Genomic DNA, 22,331 nt, shown 5'->3' with positions numbered 1-22,331 from the left:
ATTTTCCATTTCATTTTCTTAATTTGAAGTATCTATTAAACGTGGCAATACGGGCGTGTTAGGTACGGGTCCAAACGAATATTTTTTTTTTTTACATTAAAACTGGGTTGACCCAAAACACTTGTCCCAAATTTGTGATTTTGATTAATAAATAAATTGTATTTCAATATGATTGCTATAAACATGTTCTTTCCAGAACAATATAGTTTTTTGAACAAAGGTGAAGCTAATTTTTTTTAATTCGACCCAAATACGACCCGAATCAACCCATTCACAAGTAAATGCGTCGAAATTGCCACCTCGTTTGATGCCATACGCATTTTGAACATAGTGTTTGATGTAGGTGTTCCCTGACAAGCCAGAAAGACGTAGAGCCTCAGAGCTATTCAAATCAGCAATTGCTTCGGTAAGTGAAATAATAAATCCTTTTAGAACAATAGATGTTGTTCAACTGAAATTCCAATATGTCGTTAATCCAGGTTGATGGAATCACTATCGGTTCTTTGGATGATATTCCCGCTGGCCCTGTTTCTTCCTTCTTCAAATCTATACGCAGCACACTCGATTTTGATTTTGATGATGAAAATGAAGGTTAGTTGTATAGTAAAACAAACTTCTATATACTTACATACTACAGCGTTTATTTTAATGTGAAAGAGGAATATATACTTTTGACGTATTGACAAATATAGTATATATTAATTAGAATGTAATCTAGACTTAGATTATTTGATTATATATTTAGATTAGTTATTGGTCACAAGGCAGAAAATGAAAGTCAAACTTGACAAAAGTCAAAGGCCGTTAATTGGCGGTTAATGACAGTTTTCTGGTACCCCAAACGAATGGGTAGAACTACCTTGTTCGTATCGTTTCACAGACTATAAATAGGCGCAAAATTGTATGGATATGTAGATCAATTTCATAATCTAAAACGGTCTGCGTTGACTTTCGTTGACAGACCAAATTTATCCAAATCGATCCCATGTTCTTGTTCGTGATGCATGATTAATTTGTAATTATGTGTCTTTGATATCCAACAATAATTATGACATTTTCTATAACTGATCCGTTTATGACATTATTTTCTTTTTTTTTTAACTAACCCGTTTATGACAATTTTTTTCTTTTTTTTAACTGACCCGTTTATGACGCAGATAGGTGGCAGTCTGACAAACCGCCAACACTTTATGTATTCATTTGTTGCAGCACCCGTGAACTTGCTACCATCGAGACATATCTGGTACGTGTGTATTTTCTCTTATACGGATCGGTTGAGTATCGGGTCAACCGATCAAATGGGTTCCGGTTGAAACAGGTGGTTTTGGTACATGTAATAGCATTATTGCTGGGCTAATAAAGTCTTGTTAAATCGAAGGTTGGTTGCTAAGAGCCTAAGAGGAGGTGATTCGGGTGCATACATAGTTGCATCTCGGTTGGCTATTGCAACTGCACCACCTGCTTACGTGTTTAGCAGTCATTGGCTAGCAGGTGAGTTGGTATTTCCTTATATTGATCAGTTTAAGCTATGCTTTATTATAAGATTCTCTTACGGGTTGATTTAAACAATTTGGACAATTTGGAAGAATACACTATCAAGATTGGTTTCACACGACATATGGAAGCATTTAGAGCTGCATTTAATCATGTCATTTTTTATTCTTATTTGATGCGCTTTTTTATTTATAGAAACCAACAAATAGGGATGAGTTCGGTACCAACCGGTACCGAAAATCTCAAAAAAGGGTACCGATACGGTTCAGTACCGGTATGGACCGGTATCTGAGGGTAAAATTCGGTAAATACTGATACCGAAATGGAAGAGAGAAAAGACACCCGCTATAAGTTTATGAAAGTTAGAGAGGCATGTGGTTTACATCAACATTAGAGCTTAGAAGTACCAATATTATAGATTGATGTAGTTATTATTTTTTTTTTTTTTTATAACTACCATATATGTTGGTTTACATCAACATTATAGAGCTTAGAAGCACTCATATTTTTTATAACGTACTATCATAAATTGATGTAGTTATTATTTTTTATAACTACCATAAATGCGTTTGTACAAGATTTTCTTTGTTTCCTATATAGGACTATACAATATACACGGAGATAAATGATAATGTAACCGAAAACGGGCATCACATCGTAAATAGCCGTCTGCTACAGAACTTGCTCAATATATGATATTTCACTCATCTCATGTGATCCCAGTTTTTTTTCTTCGTGTTATGCTAATTATGTATGTATATCGTACTGTCCGAAAGGTATCATCTTGTGGTATGAGTGATGTTATTGGTCCAGTTCATATAAAAGAGAGACCAGGGTCTGAGATGCAGTCACGTATTGATGCAGAAGTATGTTTCTAAAGCTTTTAATTTGCACAGTTAAGGATCGTTACTCAAGTTTTCATGTTTTGTAGGTCGTCAAACTTCTAAAAGATGCTTACGAACGCGTGAAATCGTTACTTAAAAAGGTTTGTGTATCAAGTTTCCATCAGTTTACATAGATAAATTAGTTAATAATCTGGTTTTGTTTTACAGCATGAGAAGTCATTGCACATTTTGGCAAACGCACTGCTGGAATACAAGACGCTAAATGCAGAAGAAATAAAGCGAATTCTTGAACAAGGGCAAGCAGGAGCAATATCAGCAATATCTGATGAATTAGTGCAATAAGATGAAGGAGAACTTGTATTGGCATAATAGAAACTTGTGATTTTAGTTGTCACCCAACTGAACTGAAATTTCTCATGCACACCATTAGAATTACTAACAAGTGTCGTGTTTTCCGCTGCATCGCGAATTTGGTTTTGGTTATGGCTCAAAACCGAACCGTCCGTACATAGCTCTAAACTCACCAACCTAAGTGATATGTTTCACGCCGCATCGCGCGGGTAAACGACTAGTGGGTTGAAATAACCGATCAGTGCTACAAAACATAACTCTTTAGCCTTGCCACAGGAAGAGCGGTCTTTCTGTGACTACCCTTCGGCATAGGGCGAATTGACTAACATGCTCATCACATGGGTGGCACATGCCTGGATTTTAACAGAACAAATGGATGGAGCTAACACACTGGATTTTAAATGACAAGGTTTGTGAAAACACATATTCATTTTGGCAAAAAAGGGTGCCATATTAAAAATGTAAATGTGACCGAACCACATAGACAAAAACATGAGTTTACTTTAAGAGAGTGTTTGGGATTGAGTTTGAAAATGACTTGTTGGTTTTTTTAAAAAGCCAATAAGTTAAAAAAGTGTTTGACATTAATAAAAGTGTTTTTTATTTTGACTTTTCGAGAATGAGTAATTTTTTTTTTTCAAAAGCCACAAAAACCTGACTTTTAAATGGTTTTTAACTTTGAATATAAAATTACAAATCTAAGTTCACCTTTTAAAATAGTAACTAAAAATAGAAACTTATCATATACTTTTTGGTCATTTTACTATTTTCCACCACAAAAGCTAATTGAAACAATTTTTAAAAACTTCTTTTGAAAAAACAATAAGTTAATAAGCACTTTTGACAAAATTTTAAAAACTTCTTTTGAAAAAACGTGAATAAGCACTTTTGACAAAATTTTTAAAAATTTCTTTTAAAAAACAATAAGTCAATAAACACTTTTAACAAAAATTACTTTAACGATCCCAAACACACTTTTGATAATTTTTTTTAAATGGTTGTAAGTGGAGAAAAGAGAAATTATAATTTTAAAAGAGGACAAATCTAGACCTTTTAAACCCTATAAAAACCATGGGCTCATAGATACAAAGTTTCAAACTCTAATATGGGCTAATTTTTATAGGGCTATTATTTATACAATGATGTCTAAAAGAATTTGTTATGTCAGTTACATGAAAAAATGTAATAAAAATAACATAGGAGTATTATTATTTTTATTTTGAACCGCAAATTTGGATTCTTAATGGATCACTGGAGTATTATTGTACCATCAGCGAAATCACCCGATCATATCCATCTCCACTAGGCAATAATGCATTTATACAAATTCAGGAGAAAAACCCAATAAATCTGGGAAAAAACCAATCGAACCCAGGATCTAATGTCCCTATGCTTTATCTCACCCAAAAATACCACTAGACTATAAAGCCATGGACAAGAGTATTATTATTATTATTATTATTATTATTGAAACATGAATTTCAATATAAAACTAATATGTTTATATTTAATTTAATCATTCAGTTTTTAAATCTTATTTAACCGGTCTAAACAATGAAACAGTAAATCTATACTATATAATAAAAGAAACCACTTTTGGGACACTTGTCATCATACTAGGGCATCTCTTATAGATAATTATTATTTTAATTTAATCTTTTCTAATTAATTATAGATAATATTTCTACTAAATATTATTTAGTTTAATATCTTATGGATAATTATTATTTAGTTTAATATTATTTAGTTTAAGTAAATAAATAAATATAAAAGTAATAATTATTTCAAATAAATAATAGAGTAAATTACGATTTTGGCCCCTGTGGTTCAAAAAAGAATTTTTTAACATCTGAGCCCCCAACATCTACTTTTCTAACCCTTTTAGCCCCTAACACTAACCTCATCCATTAAATGTTATTTTTAACATCTGAGCCCCCAACGTCTTTTTTTTTTAACCCTTTTGGCCCTTAACTAACGTCATCCATTAAATGTTAGGGGCTAAGAAGCTTAGAAAAAAAGACGTTAGGGGCCAAAAAGGTTAGATAAAAAAGACGTTGCGGGTTTAGATGTTAAAAAATTATTTTTTGGGCTAAAAGGGTAAAAGTGATATAACCACAGGGGCCAAGATCGTAATTTACTCTATTATTTATTTGAATTAATGATTACTTTTATATTTATCTATTTACCTAAAATTCAAACTTAATTATCTAATTTGATCTTAACTATATATTTGAACATTTTGTGTAGTTTGCTATCAAACAGGTTTTACGAAACTTAAAATAAAATTAACTAATATTATTTATCATTTATACATTTACGTAGTTTTAAATAAAAGGTTAAATTTATTGAGACTTCGTTCACAAATTTTGCAACAACAGAATAATCTATTTTTATCACGAAAACCAAACTTTGTGTAAATATATTAAATATTTTTATTTTCACTCTACAAGATTACATTTAGTCGACCCATGTAATACATGAGGTTTTTTAAGATATAACTTTTTATTATTTGATGTATAAAATTAGATTTATTCAGTATAACTTTTTATTATTTAATATATAAAATTATATTTATTTAACCCGTGCAATAAAGAAGGTTTTTAAAGATATACTATCTTATTATTTAGTATATAAAATTTATTTATTCAACTCGTGTAGTACACGGGGTTATAACCTAGTATAAGTATATAACCAACCCCTCATTCATTTTTTTTACCTGCCACCTATTCAATTTTAGGGTTTCGGTTGACGCAAACGATTTCAAACACGGTGCAAGGGTTGTTAATATTAACTAATAATATTCGAAGGGGGTAAAAAGGAAACACTCACATAGTTAAGGGGTCAAGTGCATTCTATCCACAATAAAAATAAGGTAAGACAAATAATGATTGTTCCCCAAAATTGTGGTCTTTTATCTTCACAAGACATCAAGATTATAGCAAAAATTCAATCAAGGGTTTAAGGATTGAGTCACATGGGGTTTTCATCTGCAGACTAAAAACCCTATAAAGCCCCTAACTTTCTTTCACCTCCCCAACCCAAAAGCTTATCAAGACGGCTGCTTTAACACTCCGCAAGAAGCTTGGCTTCACAGGCGCAGCAGCAACAATGGCCTTCACCTCTCCCACCAATACTTTCAAGAAACCCCCTCCTTATTTCTGGCTTTGCCATTCACCCCCTCGTTCTTCTTCTTCCTCCTCTTCTTGTAGGTCCATTTGGAGTTCTTCTGTTTCCAAGAAAGCCCTTCAAAGGTTTGTGTTTCTTTTTGTCTGTTGTTGTTAGTTTTCAAGTGTTTATTAGTACTGTTTTAAGGCATATGTTTATGATTAAGTCGCTGTATTGATGAATCAATTTGTTTGCGCAATTGAAGACTTGTTTATGTTCTTTATCAAACCAATGCAATTATCAAACTCTTATAAATTTACATGGAGATAGTAGGTAAACGGGCAACAAGCTGCGCCGCTACCCCTTTTTGAATAGCAAAACTAAGCCTTTTAAAAACTACGTTCATAGATCTCGGGGTCATAACATTACTATGCATGACCCTTTGAACTCGACTAACTAGGTCCACAGCCTCTGGCGCCAGATAACCAAAAGTATCAAAAGCAAATGGGATAAACACGTGTTGGTTGTCAAGGCACGCTTTCTCATGTTTTGTCACTTTACCCGAAGCAGCCCTTAAAGCAGCCTGACCCACCGTGAATGCACTACCCCCTAAGCCCACAAGTGGGGAGACCCCTGTTAGATCCACACAGGCATGTTTTCCTCCTACCCATCCAAAGACCAGAATGTCGGCTGGTCGAAGGGTAGATCTCCCTTCCAACGGGTCTGTTAAGAAATTAACGGGTGCCTCTTTCTTATGTTCTGATTGTTGAATTGAAAAGTTGAAGTATAAGAAGTGAGTTTTCGATGGGTATGTACGGGTACGGCTAATTAGGTTTTGTTGATTGAGTGTTTGGCAACTTTCACATTTTAGTTGTATGATTTAATTTCAGGTGGCAACTTCAAAATACCCATGGTAAAAAAGAGCGATTTTGCAATATCGCAATGGGTTTTAGCCCGTTTGGATACAACTCACGGTTAAATATCAGTACCATGGCTTTCGACGGAAGTCAACGATACGCTAATATGGCACATAACCAATCATGTGCTGACTTTAGGCTTCATGTAGAATCAAGTAGAGGTAATTCGTACGCTAGGATGCTGCGACGTGGCAGTAAAGATAGAATCCCGGGGCCTGTACATCCACGCTTCAGTCCTGTCGTAAACTCTCATTCGCAAATCCCGTTTAGAGATAAAGATCCTCCACCGCTAACATGGCCTGAAGCAACGGAAGCGTTAAGAAGTTTTAAAAAAGCCTTGCTTTCCTGTAACAGAATGAATGGTTCTATGCCTAACGGCTACGCAGGATCAATTATAACTGAACCCTGTGCCGAAAGTCAACCATCTAATGGAAACTTGACTTCTTCACCTAAAGTCAACCAAAGTTATCCGGTGTCAAAGTTTTCGGAAGATACACATGTGCCCAATGTTCAGTATGCAGGATCAAACATAACCGAGCCTTCATCACCTAAAGTTAGCCAAAAATATCCAGAGTCAAAGTCAAAGTTTTCAGAAGATATGCCTGTCCCTAAGGTTCCGTATGCAGGCTCAAACATAACCGAGACAGAAATCAAAAACGGATTGAAGAAGTTCCAAAGTCAACCAACTAACGGATACTCGACTCCAAGAAAGTCAACCCTGTCATCGCCTAGAGTCAACCAAAAACATCCAGTGTCAAAGTCAAAGTCGCAGTTTTCAGAAGATATACCCGTGAATGGTGTCCACCAAAAAGACTTGCAATGTGATGATTTTAATGAAACCTATATTGTACCTATAGATTCTAAGGATTCGACCCATTTACAAAAGAGGCTTAAGAGGATTTACGACAAGGTTCTTGTCGTTGATGACATCATCAAAGCCAAAGAAGTCGTTAGAAAGCTCACCACTGAGTACCGTCATCTTGTATATGCTTGTGATACCGAGGTATGCGTAATTTTTTGGATTAATTGCTTATGTGTTTTCTTGTTAAATTTGTTTGGTGGGTGTGTGCGTGTGTGGGGGGGGGGGGTGATTGACGTAACGGGTCAAATTTGCTACATATATTGTGTGGATTGATTTATTAACACTAGGCCTGTATATGAACTGAACGAACACGAACATAGCGTTCATTTAACTTTAACCGAACACGAACCTATAATCGAATACATTTTTTTGTTTATCTTTGTTTATTAAGAAAATGAGCATGTTCATGTTCGTTCGTTTAATTAAATGAACAAAAAATTGTGTTCATGTTTGTTCCATTATTAAATAAACAAACTTCCTGCCGAACAAGTTCACGAACAGGTTCGTTTACAGGCCTAATTAACACACCTGAGCTCATAATTCTCAGGTGGCTGCAATCGACGTGAAGCAAGAAACACCTGTCGATCACGGAGAGGTTATATGTTTCAGCGTTTACGGGGGACACGAAGCCGACTTCGGAAACGGCAAATCTTGTATTTGGGTTGATGTTTTAGATGGCGGAGGCAAGAAAATACTCGATATATTTTCACGGTTTTTCGAAGACCCCAACATTAAAAAGGTTTGGCATAACTATAGCTTCGATAACCATGTTATAGAGAATTACGGGATTAAGCTATCGGGCTTTCATGCCGACACAATGCACATGGCCCGGTTATGGGATTCTTCTAGAAGAATGTCCGGCGGGTATTCTCTAGAAGCACTTACTAGTGATTCAAAAGGAATCATGTCGGGTGCTAATTTAGGTCCTAACGAAGAGTTAATCGGGAAAGTATCAATGAAAACCATTTTCGGGAGAAAAAAGTTAAAAAAAGACGGCTCCGAGGGCAAAATTGTCGTTATACCTCCCGTTGAAGAGCTTCAAAGGGTAGAACGGGAACCGTGGGTTTGTTATTCGGCTTTAGATTCGATAAGCACGCTCAAGCTTTATGAAAGATTGAAAATAAAACTATCGAATCGAGTGTGGAACTTCAACGGGGTTACAAAAGGAAATTTGTTTGATTTTTATGAACAATATTGGCGCCCGTTTGGTGAGCTTTTGGTGAAGATGGAAACTGAAGGGGTGTTAGTGGATCGGGCCCATCTTATGGAAATTGAAAAGATTGCGAAAGTCGAACAACAAATAGCGGCTGATCGGTTTCGTAATTGGGCTTCGAAATTGTGTCCAGATGCTAAGTTTATGAATGTCGGTAGTGATACGCAGCTCCGTCAGCTGTTTTTCGGCGGAATTGAAAACAGGTAAATATCCCTGTGGTATTCTAAAATTTTGAATTTGGTCCTTCGGTTTTCAAAAAGTACACAGATGGTCCTGGTGGTTTGCACTTTGTAACGCATTTAGTCCTCAACTTTTGCGAAAAGTGCATGGATGGTCCCTGTGGTTTGCACTTTATAACGCATTTAGTCTCTAACTTGGATTCCCTTAAACCATTAATTTGTTGGCTGGGGACTAAATGCGCTACAAAGTGCAAACCACAGGGACCATCCGTGTACTTTTAGAAAGCTAGGGACCAAATCCAAAATTTTGGAAAACCACAAGGACTATCCGTGTATTTTACTCTTTCATTTTTGTACATTGTCGACAGTTCGGTTGACCCAATCGCTTTTCTTTAATATTACCTTTTGCAGCAAAGATCCAAGTCAAACGCTTCCATTGGAGAAGGAATTCAAAGTCCCTAATGTCGATAACATAATCGAAGAAGGCAAAAAAATCGCCACTAAATTCCGTAAAATCAAACTAAACGCAATTTGTTCCGGTTTACAACCGGAAACATACACCGCGTCGGGGTGGCCTTCGGTTAGTGGAAAAGCGTTGAAGACGCTTGCAGGGAAGGTATCTATGGATTACGATTTTATTGACAATGAGTTGGATGAAAAAGACGATGACGTGGATGACGATGAGGTGGCAGAGGCAAAGACGAAACCCGTTGCTAATAACTCGGATTACGGCACTGCTTATGTGGCATTTGGAGGGGGATCGGAAGGACACGAGGCGTGTCATGCGATTGCTGCTTTGTGTGAAGTTTGTTCTATAGACTCTTTGATATCCAACTTTATTCTCCCGTTACAGGTAATACGAAGAAAAACGACAAATCTGCGTAAAAATAAATTTTAATAATTGTTAAGAGAGATTAATAGGTTTATTTTTTTTGTTCACTACAGGGCAGCCATATATCTGGCAAAAACGGGCGTATTCATTGTTCGCTAAATATCAACACTGAAACAGGGAGACTATCAGCTAGAAGACCAAATCTGCAGGTTTACTTATTGTTTGATTTAGTAATAGAGTTAATTACTGTTTTCGTCCCCGTGGTTTGTCAAAAATCACTATTTCAGTCCATTAGTTTAAAAATTGCGATTTCAGTCCCTGTGGTTTCACTTTCGTAACCATTTTAGTCCACCTCGTAACCATTTCAGTCCCTGTACTTAACAGAATAATGGATTGAAATGGTTACGAACGTGAAACCACAGGGACTGAAATGGTTACGAAAGTAAAACCACAGGGACTGAAATCACAATTTTTAAACTAATGGACTGAAATAGTGATTTTTGACAAACCACAGGGACGAAAACAGTAATTAACTCTTAGTAATATCTACTTAAAAAAATTACATATAAAAATGTGTGTATATACCATATAAAACTGAAAATTACATATAAAATCCCAATCTGATTAATCTCTATTAATCCCGATTAATCGCTAGTCGGTACCCCACCACCAGCCGACTAGCAGCTAGCGATTCTTACAACACTGGTTGATGCTAACCTCTAGAGTTAGCATTTTCGACCCGTTTACTTATGAACGGGTTCATTTGGGCTAATCTTGATATCTATGGTTTTAGAACCAACCTGCTTTAGAGAAAGATCGATACAAGATCCGTCAAGGATTTATAGCAGCGCCAGGAAACTCTCTTATCGTTGCGGATTACGGGCAGGTAAAAGAAGGAATTTTTATTGTATTTTTTATATACTAATTAATGGGTGGGTCCCACATGTATTATTTATCTTTTATTTATACCGAGTAGTTGGAATTGAGGATTCTTGCACATCTTGCCGAGTGTAAGAGCATGCTCGATGCATTTGAAGCCGGTGGAGATTTCCATTCGAGAACCGCAATGAACATGTATCCGTACATTCGTGATGCTATCGACCGTAAACAGGTTCTTCTCGAGTGGCATCCTCAACCCGGTCAAGAAACTCCACCCGTTCCCCTCCTAAAGGTAAACGATTAATGGTTTCTCCCAAAATTTAAAAATGAATAATAATTATGATTAAATAATCCGTTTCTTATTGCACAACCAAACATCACCTTTGTCACTAGGGGTCGCAAACGAACCGAACATTCAGCGAACAGTTCGTGAACTGTTCGGCGGGAGGTTCATTTGTGTTCGTTTGTTTAGTAAATGAATGGACATGAACAAAGGCCGTGTTCGTGAACGTTCGGTAACGTGTTCGTTTATGTTCGTTTGTGTTTGATAGTTCATTAGGGTTTTTAGTTTTTATTTATTATTTAAATACTTCAAAATTCCCACTAATAAGATATATTTAATGATTATTAGTGTATCGTGTATATTACATACATTTTAATATATGTCCGTTTGTGTTCATGAACACTTGTTTATTTTGTTTTTTTTTTCATTTGTGTTTATGAAAGTTTGTTCGAGTTCATCACCTAAAATTAACGAATGAACACAAACGAACACGAACACGTTCATTTCCTTAATGAACGAACACGGACATAAAAATCTCGTTCAGTAAGTGTTCGTGAACAGTTCGTGAACACATATATATCATTAACGAACGAACACGAACAATGCCTTCTATAATATTATTATGTGTGCTTTACATAAATAATTTAATTATTTCTTTTCTTAGGATATGTATGCTTCCGAAAGAAGAAAAGCGAAAATGCTCAACTTTTCCATTGCGTACGGGAAAACCCCCGTCGGTCTTGCACGTGACTGGAAGGTAACAATTTGATGGATTTAAAGAAAAAATATTATTATTGTTTTAGTATTTATTTATTTTACGTTACTTGATTGCAGGTTTCGGTAAACGAAGCAAAAGAAACAGTTAAAAGATGGTATAACGGCAGAGAAGAAGTGCTCAGATGGCAAGAAGCCCGTAAAAAAGAAGCCCGGAGTATTGGATGTGTATATACACTGTTGGGCCGGGCCCGCACTTTTCCGTCCACAAAAAACGCTACTCCGTCACATAGAGGCCACATTGAACGGGCCGCAATTAATACACCCGTTCAGGTTTGTTTCTTAGCTTCTATTGCACTCCAACACCCCAAAAAAATGTTCTGATTGTGAGTGTTATGAACTCAGGGTAGCGCTGCTGATGTGGCGATGTGTGCCATGCTGGAAATATCCAAAAACGCTCGGTTGCGAGAGCTTGGGTGGAAGCTGCTCTTACAGGTTTTTTTTTTTTTTTTTTTTTTTTTTTTTTTTTTTTTTTTTTTTTTAATCCCAAAGTTAGGGTAATCGATGAATATACTATTTGCAGGCTAAATAAAGTTGGTATTCTGAACGCAGGTCCATGACGAAGTGATACTGGAAGGGCCCACAGAGTCGGCGGAGGTGGCAAAAGCGATAGTTGTTGACTGCATGTCGAAGCCTTTCGATGGTAAGAATATTCTCAAAGTCGGCCTATCGGTTGATGCGAAATTTGCCCAAAACTGGTACTCTGCGAAATAGAGCCCGACCCGAAATGGCACATTTGACTTTTGGTGACTGCTCATTGGACTTTTGGAGATATTCTGAAGTTTTGATGTCAATGGCTGTAGAATAGTTGAGTTTGCAAAGATCCATGTGTTGTATATAGTTATTTTGGATTCTGGATGATGATATTGTGTAACTTGAAGGGTGGTAACTGTAAAAAGGATATTGAAGGCGTTTTCTTTTTTTTCTTTTTCTTTTTCACGAACGGCTAAAACACACCCTCTAATCGTTCTAAATCTACAATTTTGTTCACAAAATATGTATTACGCCGTTGCCTTACATTTTAAAACTTTTAATACAAATTAACGATCTAAAAACGAAAACCATTTTGGTCAGTCTAATGAATATTGGCGCAGGTTAGAAGGAGGGGGGGGGGGGGGCGACCCCCCGAACTTTTTGCTCAGTAGTGTTATATATGTAGTTTTAGTATAGAAATTTTTGTGTATATACGTTTTCTACCCTTGGTTCTATAGAAATTTTTGGGTATATACAATGATTCTTGTAATAAAAAAATATAGTCAACAAATGACTACTAAAATGGATATAATATTCATTTTCCAATTCAATTCATCGACGAATTGTGTCGATAATTGTTATGTAGATATACCTACTACACCAAAAGTTTTTGTCATGGCATCTATTGACAATTATTTAACGACCTATTTTTTGTCGTTCAAACCAAAAATTTACTACAACTATTCGTCTGGTATCAGAGCCTTGTTGCTCTTTTTTAAAAAATAAGATGTTATTTCTAAAAAAATTAATGGAAAATAACAGTTTATTTAAAAACGATTCAGATGAGTCTAAAGAAATAACTGAAGTAATAAACTTTAGTGAAAACGAAAAAGGTTTTGTATCAGATTACATGATTAATTCTGATCAACTAACAAAAATTAGCAAGCTTAAATTCAAGCTTGACACAAAACAAGTTTTTAATCAACCAAAAACTTTACAAAGTTTAGTTTCTAGAGCCTTTTCTAGAAAAAATAAAATATTTTATTGTTTTAACACTGAAAAACTTTCAGTTGACATAAAAAATACCTCAGGTGAAGTTTATTTGCCACTCTTAACAAAGGGTGAAATAGCAAAAAAGCTTTTACATATTAAATCAGAGTTGAGAAAGTCTCTCAATATGGTACATATAGGAGCGGTTAAAATCCTCCTAAAAGCACAGTTTAGAGATGGAATTAATTTTCCTATAAAAATGGCCCTTGTTGATAACAGAATTATCAATAGGCAAAACGCTCTTCTTGGAGCAATTCAAGGAAATTTAGCTTATGGTAAATTTATGTTTACTGTCTATCCTAAATTTGCTTTACATCGAGATTCAAAAGATTTCGACAAAACTTTAAGTTTTATACATCAGTGTGAAAGAACTGATCTTATGGAACCAGGTAATAAAGTGTTTACGATTAATTATTTAGTCTCATATGCTTTAACAAATAGCACTCATTCAATAGAGTACAAAGAAAAAGAAAGCATAGCAATTGAAGATATATTCTCAGATATTGGAATTGTTGAAGGCAGTAAATTCGCTGAGCCATCACAATTACAAGAAAACTGGGCAATAGATATTGCACGAAATAAACAAGTTTTAGTATCAAAACCTAGACACAGTTATGCTGGAAACTCTTTACAAATAAGAGAATCAAGTAATACTGAACAATTAATACGTTCTTTGTCTGAAAGAATAGATCGGTATGGTAGAATTTTAAAAGGAGTTATTGGAGAATAATGTCTTCAAAACCAATTTTAGATTATTTACAATATCTTGATTAACAAATCACCTATGAAGAAGCTAATATACAAATTTGGTTTATTAAAATAAATCAAATTAAAGAAAATTTTATGTTAAGTCATAAAACAAAATCTCTTAATATAAAAATTATTAAGAAAAACATTTTTGCTTCTAAGCAAAAAATTATTGAGCTTAGAACTAAAAAAGCAATTATATCTATAACATGACTACTCTTTTGAAATTAGAGGAACTTGTTAAAGATTTGATTAGAAAGGTAGAAAGTCTTTCTACAAACGAAAATCTTGAGGCAACTGCTGCAAAAATCATCAAAGATGTTTCAGACAAAATTGATGAAAGAATGGATTCAAAAACTTTTATGCTCGAAAAGCAAAAAGAAAAAATTAATGATGAAAAAAGTTTTCAAAAGTATTCATTTCCAAACTTCAACGTTGGAAATCCATCTCTAGGAAGTTCTAAAAGTCCAAATGCATTATCATGGCCTTTTGGATCAATTTCAAATGACCAATAAAGGTCAAATGGAAAACCTTTTTAGAAATATAAATCTGGAGATCTCTAGACTTTATTTCTGTCTAGAAAGAAATAATCAAAGAATTTATGAATTACATTCGGATTGGAGCATTCATCCTTCTGAAAAAATTCTTGAACTAACTGATTTAAGAGGAAAAAAATTCTTTTATGAAAAAAGATATTCAAAGATTAAAAGATAAAAAGATTATTTTATCTTGTGGATAAAATGAGTTCTATCACTAAAAAATTGGAGCAAATCTTAGATGAACAATTGGATACCCTTCCAATTGAACAGATAAAAGAACTTGTTAATCTCATTACTTTAGATGACAAAGAATGCGAACAAAAGTTTTCTGAAGATAAAATTTTAAATGAAAGATATTTTTCTAAAAATAAAGAACGAATCTTTGTTTTAAATAATGAAGAACCAAGAACCTTTCCTATAAAGAAAGAAGAACCCGAAACTGAAGAAAGCTCTTCAGATATAGAAATGTCCCCGAGACAGAGAGCAAACAATGTTTCTACTAGCAGAAGTAACAGGCATAGAAAAAAGGATACGGAATTTTCCATGCCGTATCATAAGGGTATACCTGATTCTAATAGTAATAACAATGGTAGTGCAACTACTATTAATACTATTATAATTGATTGTATCTTCAACCTCGACAAAAGAAAAGAGGTAATTGATAAATGGAACACTGAGATCAGTCTAATCATTCAGACTAATTCAGTAGAGTTCTCTGAGGCCAAGGCTTTATTATTATTATTAGAACATAAGTCTGCAGGAATTATACAAAACTTCATCAAAGGAACAACTTGGGATGAAAATTTACACGGTGAGGATCTTTTTGATCAAATTATAAATGCAATATACATGATGTTTTTAGGTCTCGACCTCATAACAGATAAAGACCGAGAAAATCAAAAAATACTAGAAAAAGCAAGACAAAATCTTGCTAAAGCACAACTTTATAACACATGTCTTTTAGATGATTTCACTTGTCTTTACGAAACAAATTATCATGTATGTTAAAAAGGCAATCAAATGAACAGTAAACTCAAAATATAATAAAATATTATATATAGTTTTTTTATAGTTTTATTATCTTAATATTATAATAATTGTTATCTCCTTTACTTTTTAAGTTTGATAAGCTTGGTGTTATCCAGTACTTTTATCGAAAATACGAGTTCGTTATCGGTACATGAAGGTAAAAACCAACACCAGCCTGGTACATAAAACGCCAAAAGTCGGTACCGGATTGAGTTTGATAATCTTTTAGTTCGAGAAATTTGGTACTGCTACCTAGTACCATTTGCTCATCCCTGATCACGGGTACCGTGTGAACACCAACGGTATCGTACAACTTTTTTTTAGTTTTAGGGGTAGGGATGAGCTCGGTGCCTACTGATACCGAATCGGTATTGGTACCGAAAATACCGGTTACGGTATCGGTATATGAAGGTAAAAACCGGTAGCGAACCGGTACTAGGAACGCCAAACGTCAGTACCGAACTGGTACTTAGGATCTTTCGGTTCAGGAAATTCGGTACCGGTACCCATTACTATATGCTCATCTCTGACTACGGGCTTCTACCGAACAACATCATTAGCATACAACTTTTTTTGTTGATTTTCTTTCGGTTATTTTTTAGTGTTTGTTTCTACAGTTTCTTTTTATTCTTGTCAGCGATTCCGTGTGCAACGCGCTTGTAGTGATTTCAAACACATATAAACACAGACTAAATAACAAAAGAAGTTCGCCGCAACGCGGCAACGGTTTTTATAGCTAGTTTATATAAATTAGGCACAGGTGAATTCCATTCATGGATTGATGCTTACCTAATGAAAATTCCCATCCTAGGAGAAAAGGCGAAAGAACGATGGAATAAGGAAAAGAATCAATTTACAATGCATTCCGTTGGGTTTGCTACAAGAATTGTTAAAGAAGAAATTGCATCCTATTGTGATCTTTCTAATAAACAAAAACAGTTAAAACGTTTTAATAAAAACTGTTGTAAAAGACTCGCTGAGTTACCACAATTATCTTTTGGCTGTGAACCAACAAAAGATAAAAGTTATTTCAAAAAGAAATATAAAAATATATATAAAACAAAAACTAAAAAACGTTTTTGGAAAACCAAGAAAAGAAAATTTTCACCGGGAAAATATTTTTCTAAAGAAAAACCTAAGGTCTGTCCTCAAGGTAAGAAAAAATGTCGTTGCTGGATATGCTCTGAAGAAGGACATTATGCCAACGAATGTCCCAACCGACAAAAATTTCCGGAAAAGATAAAATTTATCTTAGAAGCCGAAATTGAGGGATATTTTCCTTCTGAAAATATTTTTGATGGCTATACGTAAGTATATGCATTAGAAATACGAGACAACTTGTCATCCTCTGACTCTTCAACAGAAGACTCAGAATGAAGTATATCCACTCTTTTTATTTAGATTTTGGCAGGTATTGTTAGATGAAGAATCTCAGTTACTAACTACATCCACATGTCCAAGATGATCATTATCAATAAGAGGAAAAAGGTCGTCCTGTCAGATGACAAATGTGGTTTTCAAGATATTCTTTCAGACATCGAGCATCTTGAAGGGTCCAAAAACGTGCTAGCTGATTGCTTGACACGAGATTTTCAAAATACGTAAACAAATACGTATTTCAAATAATTTTTCTAAATTTAAATACTTTTCATGCCTATTTAAGGAGCACATACCCTTCAAACTAAAGGCATCACCAATCACTTTCACAAACAGAAAAACTTAATTTTTGAAAAAAATGGAGAATTTAAAGGCTTTACGCCTAAAAGAAAAAATTCTTTTGATAGAACTAAAAGCTATTCGAGATCAGATAGCTCTCTATGATGAAAGTCTAGAAACAACTGCTAATTCAGAGCAGGAATCCGCAAGGAAACAATCTGAATCTATTCCCCCACAAACGGCAAAGGGTAAAGAAAAATCAAGTCCGTTCACTCCTGTTGCTTTGGAAAAAAGCAAAAATAGAGTAAATGAAGAACTAAAATCTTCATGTAGCCCAGAAGCAAACGGCTCTGGTAAAGGCACATCAAATTCGTTAATGGCTGACAGTTTGCCAAAAACTGAAAAGGTCACTCTCAGACCAAGTTACTCCCAAGTCACACAAATACCAGAAAATCCTAAAAATACTAGATTTTATGTCATTTTTTATGGTGACCATAGAAGAATTTATGAAGATTGGGCCATAGTAAAAAATTATGTTGAAAAAACTGACTATCCATTCAAAAAATTTGGGTCGTTACTACAAGCCCAACAAGAAGTCACCCGATATTCAGTAACCTGCGGGAAAAAGGAAATACCTTTAAAGGTAACCATTTTTTCTGAACCTTTGATACCCAAGAAAAAAGAAAGGGTTATTGAATTCAGAAACAACACTTTCTCAAAACCAACAAAAATTGAAGAGAAAGAAGAAAAAGATATTATTTCTTTAGACGAATTCAGAGCAATCTGGTCAAAGGCTAGAGCCATAAGCCAAGACGATTTCGAGTTCGAACATATTTACACAGAAGACAAGGCTACTAAAAGTCTTCTTATCTTTTGTCCAGGTGCAAACCCAGAACTAGTTTCTCTAGCATTCTCCGCTGGATTAGCAAAGTTCATCTACCCTTCTCCTAATTTACTTGAAATAAGTAATTTATTTGAAGGAATGAAGAAAGCCATCAAGAATTTTCAAAAGAAAATTGCTGCTGCAAGAGATGCAAACATCTTCATCAAGTGTAGTTCTACACTTCCTGACTGGTACCAAGGAAAAACCTTTCCAAGTTACCATCATTTAGAAATTAGCATAGCCAAAGCAAGAACGGTCAATCCTTCAAGGGTGATAAAAGAAGACTATGAAGACTATGAAAAATGGTTACATATCAGGACCAAAGGATTTTTACAAGTCCTAGAAAACCTACAGAAAATTAAAGTAGGAAGCTTTAACAAAGTAAATTATTGCAGCACTAACTGCATAATTACTAGCTATAGTGGAACTCCTTTACCACTACATGAAAAAGAAGCTTTAGAAAGGATGGAGCAACGCATCATCTTTAATAAAGTAGAAGCAGGCCCAGCCACTAAAGAACAACTTTATCAAAAGTTGCAATGCACCTTTGAGAACCATCAGTGCGAATACTGCAAAGCATCTTCTTCAGAAGAAAACAAAAACCGCACTGAAAAGGACAGCTACTTTTCAGATGAAGACACTCGAGAACTGGATCCAACACATGGGTACATCGATTGAAAAAACGTCATCCATGACGATTGATTAAGGGCTATAATGGTCTTTTGTAAAATTCACTTCTATTATATAAAGAAGTTGAATTCCTTTAGTTTAGGCAATCCAATCCCTATCCCCTTCTCTCGTATCATTTTCCTTTTCCAACTTTTCCTTTGTAACTAGTATGGGTGTTAGTGAGTAATCTCCTTGCTAAAGGAGAATATTATGTAAATATCAAGAAGTTCTTCCTTAGGGAAGAACAATTATGAATAAATATCAGTTTCCTTTTTATCCCTTTGTTCATCTTTAAAGATTTTTGCAAAACCTGGAGCCCTGGAGCCATAAAAAGTACCGTTTAGGCAGGAAGCCGCGTAGGGAAGAATTGGTTGGGTTGGTCACTTGGAAAAATCAAGTTAAAGATTTACCTAGTCGAATAAAGAGGAAAGGTATGTTCTATTCTAACTGTTAAATTACTTTGAAATATTTATATTAATATCTCCTTAAGCATTTTTATAAACAACTGTTTTTACAAACAAACACAAACATAATCGATTAACCAATATCGAAATCAAATGATTTATTCTATCATAAACTTTAGTCAACAAATGACTACAAAAATGAATATAATATTCAATTTTCCAATTCAATTCATCGACAATTTGTGTCGACAATTGTTATGTAGATATACCTACTACTCTAAAAGTTTTTGTCATTGGCATCTATGCTTTTGTCAAACATCTAACGATATGATTTATGTCGTTCAATTTACTACAACTATTTGTGTGGTAAACAAAAATTTACTAGAACCATTCCGCGTCTGACGAGATTTTCAAAATACGTAAACAAATACGTATTTCAAATAATTTTTCTAAATTTAAATACTTTTCATGCCTATTTAAGGAGCACATACCCTTCAAAATGGATATAATATTCATTTTCCAATTCAATTCATCGACGAATTATGTCGACAATTGTTATGTAGATATACCTACTACACCAAAAGTTTTTGTCATGGCATCTATTGACAATTATTTAACGACCTATTTTTTGTCGTTCAAACCAAAAATTTACTACAACTATTTGTGTAGTAACCAAAAATTGTGTAGTAAACAAAAAATTACTAGAACCATTGGCGCAGGTTAGAAGAGGGGGGGGGGTGCTATCCCCCGAACTTTTTGCTCAGTAGTGTTATATATGTAGTTTTAGTATAGAAATTTTTGGGTATATACGTTTTCTACCCCTGTTTCTATAGAAATTTTTGGGTATATACGTTTTCGACCCCTCCGTCGAAAATCTCAAGCTTCGCCAATGCTAATGAACCAACTCTTGGTTTTTAGGTGACGTTCTGTCTATTAGTTAAAGTTTGAATGGGTCTTACAAAAGTTACACCATTAATATTGGAAATTATTGCACTTTAAAAAGGTGATATATACTTTTCTAATTTGATATTTTACTTAACTTAGAGTTAATTACTATTTTCGTCCCTATGGTTTGTCAAAAATCACTATTTCAGTCCATTAGTTTAAAAATCGCGATTTTAGTCCCTGTGGTTTTACTTTCATAGCTGATGAAACAATGGTTAACCGGGCAGGGTTAACACACTGGTCTCGTCAAGAAGGGTTAATCCCTTCCTCTCGAGGATCGCTGGCTAGATCGTCCGCCGGTTGTCTCCTGCACAAGGAAACAAGCCGTGACTCGTAACAAGGAGAAAGGGGTGGGGGGTGCTCCTTGTTACCACTCTCCGGCGTGAGAATCAGTAGTCTGCTTGGGAAGCAAAGTATGATAGTAGTAGTAGTGAGAGAGTTGTGAAGAGATACCTCAAACCTGGTTTGGGGTTGGTATTTATAGCCGAGGAGTGAAGGAGGAGATGGACGGATAGACTGACGACATGCTGCCCCTTTGCAGGTGTGTCAGGCCTGTCGGTTGTGGAGGTGAAGCCACGTCAGTCTGTCGCTTACGTAGACCTGACTGTTGGTGCACTACGTCTGTCGACTACGTCTTATATCGAGTCTAGTGATATATAGGTTAGATATGGCACGAAATCCTAGAAACATGAGATTGTATAGGTTTCGCTTATGTGTCATTCATATAGGTCCGCTTATATGTCAAGAAGTTAGGTTCGCTTATTTGTCATGATGTAGGTTCGCTTATACGGACATGACCGTATAAGCGAAACCTGTTGGCCTATATAAGGGGTACTTTCAAGCGAACCTAAACATAGAGTTAGAGGTGTATTCTTCCGGTTAGCCACGAAGTGCTGCCGAAGTGCTGTCAGAGTCTGTAAACGCTATAAAGATCAATACAACAGCAATTATAAGTGAATCCGGCTGAAATTGCACCAAATCATTAGTTTCCGCCTCTTGATTTGGATAGGAATTCTTCTGATCGACTCAAACAGGGCCGAATACGATCCTACAAGTGGTATCAGAGCTCAGGAGGAGGAGTTCTTTGCATTTTAGCTGGATTTCATCATCATTTCTTGTTTCTACATCTTCTTTCATCAATTCAGAAAATTTTATCGGTCGAAATTGTCTCAAAATTTCACAGAGTGTGCACAATTGAATATTAACAAACCCTGGAAAGTTTCAGACCAAAATACGGACAAAAAATGGATGAAATGATCTTCGAACTTGGTTCCGCTTTTACGGACACTTGATAGTTTCGCTTATTTGGAAAAGTTAGGTTCGCTTCAGTGTCACCTAAGTTGATAGTTCCGCTCCAAAATGCATCAGTAGTTCCGCTTTTGTGTTTATCACAGGTCCGCTCCAAAGACACTTATTTGTAGTTCCGCTCAAGAGATCCGCGTGAAGAGACATCAAGAGATCCGCTTGAACAGACATCAAGTAGATCCGCTTGAACAGACAACTTGTAGTTCCGCTCGTGTGTCAACTTTGTGGTTCGCTTATTTGGTTAAACTTGGTTCCGCTCATCTGTTCAAACAAAGGTTCCGCTCCAAGGAACAAACAGTAGATTCGCTTATAGTGACAGCTAGTGTTTCGCTTAAAAGAACATATTGCCTAAAATTGGAAATTTTGTGAACCTTGAACCTTGACATATGGACACTGAATTCTATAATGCATTTGCTAGCCCGATTTCAATTACTCAGAATACGTTACTTGAAAATGAAACCGGAACGTCTCAGAAGCCGCCTAAACTCATGGATATTGATGACTATAATGCGTGGTCTGAATGATTTGGAAACTGGGTTGAGGCTTATCACTTAGACGCGTGGGAACACACTGAGGAACCATATGTTAGACCCACAACGAATGGTGTGCAATTAACAATTCGAGAAATGAGTACGGAGGATAAAAAGAAATACAGGGATGAGAAACTGATGGTGAGT

At 35.2% G+C, this 22,331-nt stretch overlaps 4 protein-coding genes across 4 annotated transcripts; all 4 read left to right on the top strand.

Annotated features, from left to right (window-relative positions):
* Positions 1-257: 257 nt before the first annotated feature.
* On the top strand, positions 258-1,872 carry LOC110942054. The gene is made up of 4 exons (XM_022183753.2): positions 258-406; positions 480-591; positions 1,158-1,243; positions 1,379-1,872. Exons 2-4 carry the CDS (start codon positions 484-486, stop codon positions 1,563-1,565), a joined length of 381 nt encoding a protein of 126 aa, XP_022039445.1. The 5' UTR covers positions 258-406; positions 480-483; the 3' UTR covers positions 1,566-1,872.
* Positions 1,873-2,167: 295 nt separating this feature from the next.
* Positions 2,168-2,725, top strand: LOC110942055 (ATP-dependent zinc metalloprotease FTSH 11, chloroplastic/mitochondrial). The gene is made up of 4 exons (XM_022183755.2): positions 2,168-2,189; positions 2,271-2,360; positions 2,426-2,479; positions 2,547-2,725. Exons 1-4 carry the CDS (start codon positions 2,187-2,189, stop codon positions 2,679-2,681), a joined length of 282 nt encoding a protein of 93 aa, XP_022039447.1. The 5' UTR covers positions 2,168-2,186; the 3' UTR covers positions 2,682-2,725.
* Positions 2,726-5,588: 2,863 nt separating this feature from the next.
* On the top strand, positions 5,589-12,660 carry LOC110942053 (DNA polymerase I B, chloroplastic/mitochondrial). Its single transcript, XM_022183752.2, has 11 exons — positions 5,589-5,941; positions 6,686-7,715; positions 8,122-8,990; positions 9,378-9,819; positions 9,912-10,007; positions 10,592-10,684; positions 10,775-10,969; positions 11,625-11,717; positions 11,795-12,007; positions 12,080-12,169; positions 12,287-12,660. Exons 1-11 carry the CDS (start codon positions 5,799-5,801, stop codon positions 12,446-12,448), a joined length of 3,426 nt encoding a protein of 1,141 aa, XP_022039444.2. The 5' UTR covers positions 5,589-5,798; the 3' UTR covers positions 12,449-12,660.
* Positions 12,661-13,235: 575 nt separating this feature from the next.
* On the top strand, positions 13,236-14,207 carry LOC110944061. The gene has a single exon (XM_022185781.1). The coding sequence runs from the start codon at positions 13,236-13,238 to the stop codon at positions 14,205-14,207; it is 972 nt and encodes a 323-aa protein (XP_022041473.1).
* Positions 14,208-22,331: the final 8,124 nt, after the last annotated feature.

Source organism: Helianthus annuus, chromosome 5 (assembly GCF_002127325.2).
Source record: "Helianthus annuus cultivar XRQ/B chromosome 5, HanXRQr2.0-SUNRISE, whole genome shotgun sequence".
Taxonomy (NCBI): Eukaryota; Viridiplantae; Streptophyta; class Magnoliopsida; order Asterales; family Asteraceae; genus Helianthus; species Helianthus annuus.
Note: the sequence above shows the minus strand (reverse complement) of the source record. Positions and strands in the feature narration are given on the sequence as shown.